Genomic DNA, 9,190 nt, shown 5'->3' on the forward strand with positions numbered 1-9,190 from the left:
ATTTAGCTGGTGTCAAAGAACAGGGTAAGAAGTCTAGACTTTGCAGTGTTGACAAGGAGAATGGATTCAGGATCTAATGAGATTCTATATTCCTGCGGCATCAGAAAACTTTGAGTTTTATTATGTCTACCAATAGAAGAGAAAATGCTGTTGTCAACCCTCTAAGAACCCATCAGCTGGGATTCGACAAGTCACTTTCTTGTAACCGATCTTCCAGTTCAGCAACTCACTTGATTCGCTCTGTGATATTAAAGCGGGGCCTGTGGTGCTTCTCTTATTGGTTCTTATACTAGGCCTATGTGAACTAGAATGTGATAGCATCTGCATGATGTGTTGTTTCATGCACTTGGGCTGCATGAGTTCAGCTAGTTGGAAAATGTGTACAAGTGGATAACTCGTCTTTCCTCACAACCCAGGTACCTTAGGCGGCTTTCCCCCTTGTTCTCCGCTATGCCACGTATGATTCTCAGAAAGAGAGAGAAGCAAATAGAATTTCTCCATATCAACAATCGGATAAAAATGCTGAGTTATTGCTACTTTGAATATATCATGTGACTAGAATTTCAAAAGCAATTTATATGTTAATGACTCAAATGGCCTGCCCGTGAAAAATTACGATCTTACATGTAAGACAAGAAGTCTGGACTTTATTTCTTATCTTTATAAACCCCAAAATGAATAACTAAGATTATCTAAATCCGATTTTATCCTCCAACCATGAGTATCATTACATCAAGCACTGCTATTATCTCTACGAGTGATCCTAAAGTTGGATGGCAGGATGGTTCAGATCGACGGGGCACCTGGGAAATTATTACAACATGTGCGACAACCATCTTTGCTTGCACCTGGAGTATTCAGCATCTGAATGTTCCATCACCAAAAGATGGCTCAATTAAAGACTGTGCCGCAAATGCAAATGGATGCTAATTACAATCTTGTTTCCTGAGTTTATTTTAGCGCATGCGCTATTTGAACTTGTGATGGCTGTGCAGTCAACAGTCGACATTCAGAATAATGGACAGATCAAAACTGCTAGATACAACTGGATAATCAAGCTGTATCTTGTTATTGTGGGTGACCGAAGCTTTAATAAAGCCCTAAACACATCCAACGATTCCGAACAATGCAATACCTCAGAAAAGATCAAGTGGACAATTACCCATTCGTATTTCGCGAATATGGGGGGGATCTACAATAACCGCAAGGTTGCTGTAACTGCAGCCCATATCTCTCAGATCCCTGAAGTCTACAATCGATTGAACCTGACAGAAGATATGGTTAAGGATAAAGGAAAACGCGACTATTTTGCAAAAGGGCTTGCAGTTTTACAGATTTCACAGCTTGTTCTTTCTCTTATAGTTCGAGCATATCGGAATCTGCCGTTTTCACAGCTGGAAACGCTTACCCTGGCTTTCTCTGTTTGTGGCGTTGCAACCTATGTGGCCTACTGGTATAAGCCACAGGATGTGGGATTGCCTATCTCGATCAAAGAGATGAATGGCCTCGAATCACGTCGTTTCGACAAGTCCTACGACAACTTTTGGAATATCCTTACCAACTCCGAACGTTCTTCCACGAATGAAGATTATGATCGTATTGAAAATGACAATATCCCAAAGGGCACATCTCAAATCACCCATGGAAGCATTCCAGTCCTTGCCATGCTTTCGGCTGCTTTCGGCAGCTTACACCTGATAGCATGGAATTTTGAGTTTCCAACAAATATTGAACAACTACTGTGGAGGATAACAACTATTGCATCAGTTGCAGTACCTGTGATGGGTCTAATCACTATTCCATTGGCCCAGATTACTATTCCTGCAGGTGACCCAAGAGAATTCATGCGGGACTGCCTGCGACTCCTGCGCGAGCTATCCTGGGATCAACCAGATAGACAAGATATTCGGCAAGCGAGAGCAGATCTAGAGAAGATCTATATTGAACCAGATTTTGAAACTGATGCTGCTCGAATGAGGTATGCTGATTTGTTTCGAAGCAATGATCCGGACTCACCCTTGGAGGTACAAATGGTTGACTTCCTAAAACGCTTTGTGAAAACAAAGACAAAATCTGAGAGGTTCTTCGAATCAAAAGATTTCGAAATCAAATTACAAAGACTGGTGGATGGGAATAAAGGATTAGGACCGAGAAATATCGTCAACAATACTAAGACGAATGTTTTTCCACGCAAAAGTCTTCTTCCAAAAAGAGTCAGCTTGACAATCCTCTATATTACCAGTGTGACTTATTGTCTGTCACGACTGACTATTATCGCGCTCGCACTGTCCAGCCTCCGATCAATGCCAGATAAAGTATACCTGACAACATGGACAAAGAATATTCCGGCTGTCCAATGAAAGTCCATGAAAGTCGGTGGCACAGGCTAAAGAATATTTCAAGACTTTTCACCACACGCTCTTAGAAATGAGTCTTGCTGTCACGGTGCAAACCCAGAGCACCTACCCGATCCGCTCAACCTAACCGACCCGTTTGACCTGTTTGACCTCTTCCACCCCTTGACCGCCCTGCACGTGACCCGCGACCTCCTTAACCTCCTGCCTGCTCCCGATCCTGTTGTAGCTCTCCGTCTTGTCTATGAACCTGAAGATAGCCTGACTAAGTAGCTAGAAGATAGAATACAGAAGACTTATATTAAGAAGCCTCCAGCTAGAACAGCTAGTCCTACCACCTTGTCCGCGACCAAGGCAGCCAGCCAGCCTGCTCCTTGACACTTACACCGCATTTCATTCCTCCATTTCAGAGTGACTCTTTGGATTCCCTTGGCTGGCAGTCTCTATATCAGCTGCAAAGCGTAGAGGGAATAAAATTCGTCGCGGCAACAAATTATATGGACAATTCACCAGCCTGGTCTTCTTCGCGTATGATCTGCTTCTGTTGACGACGCTTTTAAGCTCGATAGCTTCTTCTTCCTGGAATCAAAATAGGAAATATTGTATAGATATGTATTAACAAGCTGTCTTCTGCTATTTTTGATTTTCTAATCTCTTCTAAAAAGATGGTCCGAGGTGAAATAATATTTATGCCAAGGCCTCACTCCACCGCCTTGTTTACTATTAGAGTCAATCAGCTTCAAACCCCAAATTATGCTTATTCATTGATTGTAACCTTTTATATAGCTTGTTATGAGCTGTCTATATTATTCCAATGATTAATCTTTACTGTATTTGAAAAACAGTGTAAACTAGGACTTATGTGATAGGATTTACTTGTCAGGGTAGGAAGCCTGTCGACTAGGTAAGGAATCAACCACTAAACACCCTGGATTCGTCTCAGCAATGACAAAGGTAGCCTATATCCACAGAATAGACTGATCCTTGAGGGATCAGTAGCCTAGTAGCAAGCGCCGGAAGGATACAGATCCGCTGTCGATGACCTCACGACTCCCATAACTGCTTATAATACGTCATCCCGGGGATCCCGACCATGATATTCTAGTTATTCTATCACACTTCTTGACTGTAAAACTTACTAGAACTCAATCTATCTTATAATTTACTAAGTACTTAATCTCTGTTAATGACCCTATCACCCCCGAATCACCCTGATATCTGAGATCCGCGAGACGCACTATTCCTTCGATTCTTCAATAGTCACGCCAGCATGTCTAAACTGGCCCTGCGTATTGAGTTTTCGTGCACCTACGATGTCCACGCACCACTCGAGGAAGGATCGAATCCCTGAACCGGGTCCTGTGCTTACCAATTGCGTTCGATGAAAGGTTTCAACTCGCCAAAGAATTCCTCAGTAGGATTCAGATCTGGGGAATACGGAGGCAAGTAGATCGGCTTAACGCCAGCAGCAGAGCACATGGCATCGAGTCGATCGGTGTGGTGAAACGATGCGTTGTCCATAATGATGACAGACTTGGGCTTGGGCCACCGACCACAATGCTCGAGAAGTTGTTTAATGAAGTCTTCGAAGAGAGCGGCATCAGTAGATCTCCGGAAGATGCGAGACAAGACAATCCCGTCTTGAGCATACGCTGGAAGAATCTGATACCGCTGGTCTCATTGGAATTGCGACACCTGGACCGGTGTAACGCCAAGAGGAGACCAGCCGGTCCGCCGAAATCCTGCTCGTTTGTCGCATCCTGATTCATCAACGTAGACAAGGTGATAGGATTGAAATTCAGAGAGATTATAGAGGTAGAAATCCCGTTGATCAGCATTGCGCTGCCTGGCGATCTGGCGGGATGTTTTCTTGGACCAATTGACGGACTTCAGCGCGCGACCGATACTATGGACCGTAACCAGAACGCGAAACTTATCCCATAAGAACAGAACCATCTCATCTTGGTATATATCTAGCTTTTCATGGAGATGGTCGCAAAGAGCATTGAGCATTGACGGGGTGATACTTCGGCGCCGGCCGACCCCATTGGAAGGAGCTCTTACATCCCCAAAGCACTCCAGGTTCGTGCAAATGGTTCTTACTGAACGGGAGCTACAGTCAGCTATCTTCGCGATTTGAGAGGCTCTCAGTGGTGGGTCGGTCATTAGTGCGTCACGTGAGTTCAAGTTGTGAGATTACGAGTCTGGATGCCATGTTTCCAAATCACCTTCAACGTGGCACTGCTTGAACGGCTGTCTGAGGGAGGCGGGTTTGTGAGATGCTGTACGGAATCTCACCGGGCGCAGAGAGGGGCCTCACCAGCTGAAATTCACGAAATGCGTGACGCTAAGCCTGCCACGGATGGACGAATCAACTGCCGCCGATGAAGGAATGACCTTGTGACTATCGGTTGGTCCCATGCAGTGTGATATGACTGCAGGGAGGGGTGTTGTGCTACGCAGGCGTTTGATATAACCCACAGCCACTGGACTGGTGAGAATTTACCCATGGTTGGTTTTCTATCGTTCGTCTTATCCTCCGAGCAGATTAACCCATCTGAGATAAAGTCTCCAGCATGCAACAAGTAGCACCTATGTGCGGCGGAGAGCCGAATCCGGTGCACAGTACCGGCCTGTGCCTGCTGTCCCTTGACGGCGGCGGCGTGCGCGGGCTGTCAACTCTCTACATCCTCAAAGGCTTGATGGATCGCCTGAACCTGAAACGGGCCGACGGCTCTCCACCGAAAAAGCCATGCGAGGTCTTTGACCTGATCGGAGGCACCAGCACAGGCGGGTGAGATTCGTGAGTACTAGAGAAAAGTAGTCGCAACACTGACAGAGATAGACTGATTGCAATCATGCTGGGTCGACTGGAGATGGATGTCGACGAGTGCATTGCGGCATACATCCAACTGATGAAAAAGATCTTTCAGAAGCCGGCCAGATGGAACCTCGCTGCAAGCATTTTCGGCAACATCGAGCCCCGATTCGATGCCAGCAAGCTTGAGGAAGCAATCAATCAGGTTGTCAGCAGCCATGGGGCAAACCCAACCGATCTTTTCAATAATCAGACGGGGCGTGGCTGTCGGGTGTAAGTCTATACCTGATAATTTATAACTCTACTGACATGTTCAGATTCGTCTGCAGCATTAGCCAGGAAACCAAGGACATTGTCCGTCTTCGTAGCTATCCGATTCCTGGCAAACAGGAGATTTCTGCCACAATCTGCGAGGCTGCCCGTGCCACCTCTGCTGCCACAACCTTCTTCGATCCAGTCTCGATCGGAGCTCGGAGATTCGCGGACGGTGCTCTCGGAGCGAATAATCCAGTCAATGAGGTGGAAGGTGAAGCGATGAATATTTGGTGTTCAGAGAATGCTGAGCTTAAGCCAATGGTGAAATGTTTCATCTCAATTGGGACTGGAAACCCCGGGAAGAAAGCTTTGGACGATAATCTGCTTAAGTTCTTATCCAAATCCCTGCCAGAACTGACTACTCAGACCGAGCGTACTGAGAAAGAATTCATCTCAAGATGGCGACAGCATTATGACAGCAAGCGGTACTTTCGGTTCAACGTCGAACAAGGATTACAGAACGTGGGACTGGCAGAGTACCAGGACCAAGGTCTGATTGAAGCAGCAACGCAGGAATACCTTGACCATCAGACGGTAGACTTTCGGGTGCGGGATTGTATTCAGAATCTGGAGTCAAAGCAGAGTGTGTACTTAGAGGACTTCTCATAGCCTATTATTTTTTTGCTGATTATATCTTGCAAATATAGATGCAACCCATCTTGCTTTTGCCGTAGAGATGCAAGTTAGTGCTCAATTACCTGAGTAATAATATTGACTAACTCGAGTAGAAGTATCAAGTACAAGAAGTTCTTTGGATGCAATGTATATCGTGACCTTTGCTCTTTTCCTCGACGCCTACAGCTAATTGGTGTTTAGGGCGTGACCGTGCCCGCTGGCAGGTGCCATTTGAGCGCAACCCGCATTTTACTGGCCGCAGGGAACTGCTTCACAGCCTGAAACAGAGGCTGGAAGAAAATTCCGACGCAATAAAACGAATCGCGATTATCGGTCTCGGCGGGATTGGCAAGACACAGCTTGTGCTAGAGCTAGCTCATCAGGTCCGAAAACGGTATGCAGTATTTTGGATTCCGGTCAATAGTCTAGCCAACTTGCAGACAGTATTTCAGCAAGTTGCGGAGAAGCTACATCTTCCAGGCTGTACAGACAAAGGCGCCAACACCATAGAATTGGTCCAAGCATTTCTCAGCGATGAGAGCATTGGTCAATGGTTGCTGGTAGTGGACAATGCAGACGATATAGATCTGTGGACATCCCCCCTCACCGCTGAAGCAGGCGGTAAGCGATTGCTGGATTACATGCCCCAAAGCAGGCATGGGGCTATTATTTGGACGACGCGTGATCGCAAGGTGGCCACAACAGTTGCTCGAGAGAATATAGTAACGGTACCGGAGATGGATGAGTCGGGGGCCTCGGAGATCATGCGAAAATATCTAAGGGTTTCTCCTTTGACTAAAGATGAAACTTCTTTGCCGACTCTGCTGCAGAAGCTGACCTATCTTCCACTGGCAATTGTTCAAGCCGCGGCATACATCACCGAGATGAATATATCCTTTACAGAGTATGAGGGACTGTTATCAGACCAGGATGAATATGTGATTGAGCTCCTGAGTGAAGAATTCGAAGATGGCGGTAGATATAACAATATTGAGAATGCAGTGGCAAAGACATGGCTTATCTCCTTTGAACAGATCCGTCGGCGCAGTTCTCTTGCCTTTGAATATCTGGCCTTCATGGCTTGTGTGGACCCGAAGAATATCCCTCAATCACTTTTGCCAGATTCTGAGGGATTATCGCGGAAGAAGAAGACTGACGCGATCGGGATCCTGCACGCATTTTCGTTTATCGCAAAACGTACAGATGGATTAGCATTTGACATGCATCGTCTGGTTCATCTGGCCACGCGAGGGTGGCTTAGAAGAGGCAAACAACTGCCTGATTGGGACCGAAACGCAGTACTACGACTCAGTCACTTGTTGTCAGATGCCAGTGAAACTAATCGAACAGTTTGGCGGATATACATACCGCATGCAAAATACGCTGCGACCAGAGAAGACAACAGCCATAAGGATGTTATCAACCTTGCAGAGAACTGTGGGCTCTGCTTGTATTACGATGGACGATACTTTGAAGCAGAGGAACTGTATCAAAAGGTTCTTTCTCATCGGGAGAGAATGCTGGGCCACGAGCATCCAGACACACACACCAGCGTCAACAACCTTGGTTGGGTCCTTTTCAACCAGGGCAGATATGAAGAGGCAGAAGTCATGCACCGACGAGCATTACAAGACCGAGAGAAGATGCTGGGGCCCGAGCATCCACACACACTCATCAGCGTCAGCCAACTTGGTTCAGTTCTTTCCAACCAGGGCAAATATGAAGAGGCAGAAGTCATGCACCGACGAGCATTACAAGGCCGAGAGAAGGTGCTGGGGCCCGAGCATCCACACACACTCATCAGTGTCAGCCACCTTGGTTCAGTTCTTTCCAACCAGGGCAGATACGAAGAGGCAGAGGCCATGCACCGACGGGATCTGGAGGGATCAGAGAAGCTGCTGGGGCTCGAGCACCCAGACACACTCGCCAGCATTAATAATCTTGGTTCAGTCCTTTTCTGCCAGGGCAGGTATGAAGAGGCAGAAGCCATGCACCGACGAGCATTACAAGGCCGAGAGAAGGTACTGGGGCCCGAGCATCCACACACACTCACCAGCGTCAGCCAACTTGGTTCAGTCTTTTCCAACCAGGGCAGATATGAAGAGGCAGAAGCCATGCACCGACGAGCATTACAAGACCGAGAGAAGGTGCTGGGCCTTGCGCATCCAGACACACTCACCAGCATCAAGAACCTTGGTTTAGTCCTTTCTAACCAGGGCAAATATGAAGAGGCAGAAGCCATGCACCGACAAGCATTACAAGGGTGAAAAGGTGCTGGCGCGCTAGCATCTACACACACTCAGCAGCCTCCAAAACCTCAATCACGTTATTAGACAACAAAAAACATATGAAGAGGAGGATGCGCACTACCAGCAATTCGAGGTCCTATACTTATCTATAAATGACTCGCCCCTTCTCGCACTGGTCTGTTCGCATAAACTAGGTGTATTCAGCTAATTACCCTATCTTGTGTCGCTCTTAACACACATACATATTTTCACGGTCAACTATCATTTCTCATTTTCCACGCAACATCGTACCATACGTATGTACTCAGTTGCAAAAGACAAGTTTTTCGTATTACTTTCTCCTGATAAAATGGAAATTACAAGCCTGACAGACGGCGTCCCGCTAGCGTTCCCGCTTTGGGACCATTATCAAAGAACAGTGTTCGCAGCGGAAGCTGATTTCGTTAGGTTGTGTAGTACTATACTTAAAGAATTTAGTATTGAGACAGGTCTGTGATGCCCTTAGATGTTCTGGGCCGCACGCGCGCTACACTGACAGGGCCAGCGAGTACATCACCTTGGCCGAGAGGCCTGGGTAATCTTGTTAAACCCTGACGTGCTGGGGATAGAGCATTGCAATTATTGCTCTTCAACGAGGAATGCCTAGTAGGCACGAGTCATCAGCTCGTGCCGATTACGTCCCTGCCCTTTGTACACACCGCCCGTCGCTACTACCGATTGAATGGCTCGGTGAGGCCTCCGGACTGGCCCCGGGGGGTTGGCAACGACCCCCCAGGGCCGGGAAGCTGGTCAAACCCGGTCATTTAGAGGAAGTAAAAGTCGTAACAAGGTTTCCGTAG

At 47.0% G+C, this 9,190-nt stretch overlaps 2 protein-coding genes across 2 annotated transcripts, besides 1 other annotated feature; both read left to right on the forward strand.

Moving 5' to 3' along the window:
* Positions 1-717: 717 nt before the first annotated feature.
* BP01DRAFT_412161 (uncharacterized protein) lies at positions 718-2,627 on the forward strand (the record flags this gene model as incomplete). Its single annotated transcript, XM_025578946.1, has 3 exons — positions 718-823; positions 961-1,978; positions 2,426-2,627. 3 exons carry the CDS (start codon positions 718-720, stop codon positions 2,625-2,627), a joined length of 1,326 nt encoding a protein of 441 aa, XP_025426026.1.
* A 2,222-nt stretch (positions 2,628-4,849) lies between these two features.
* Positions 4,850-8,384, forward strand: BP01DRAFT_396154 (FabD/lysophospholipase-like protein). The gene is made up of 6 exons (XM_025578462.1): positions 4,850-5,148; positions 5,200-5,445; positions 5,490-6,070; positions 6,135-6,169; positions 6,216-6,249; positions 6,304-8,384. Exons 1-6 carry the CDS (start codon positions 4,931-4,933, stop codon positions 8,367-8,369), a joined length of 3,180 nt encoding a protein of 1,059 aa, XP_025426027.1. The 5' UTR covers positions 4,850-4,930; the 3' UTR covers positions 8,370-8,384.
* Positions 8,385-8,989: 605 nt separating this feature from the next.
* Positions 8,990-9,190: a sequence feature (Protein overlapping with rRNA (BP01DRAFT_242891, PYH40046.1) was converted to a misc_feature.).

This window comes from Aspergillus saccharolyticus (assembly GCF_003184585.1).
Source record: "Aspergillus saccharolyticus JOP 1030-1 unplaced genomic scaffold BP01scaffold_92, whole genome shotgun sequence".
NCBI lineage: Eukaryota > Fungi > Ascomycota > Eurotiomycetes > Eurotiales > Aspergillaceae > Aspergillus > Aspergillus saccharolyticus.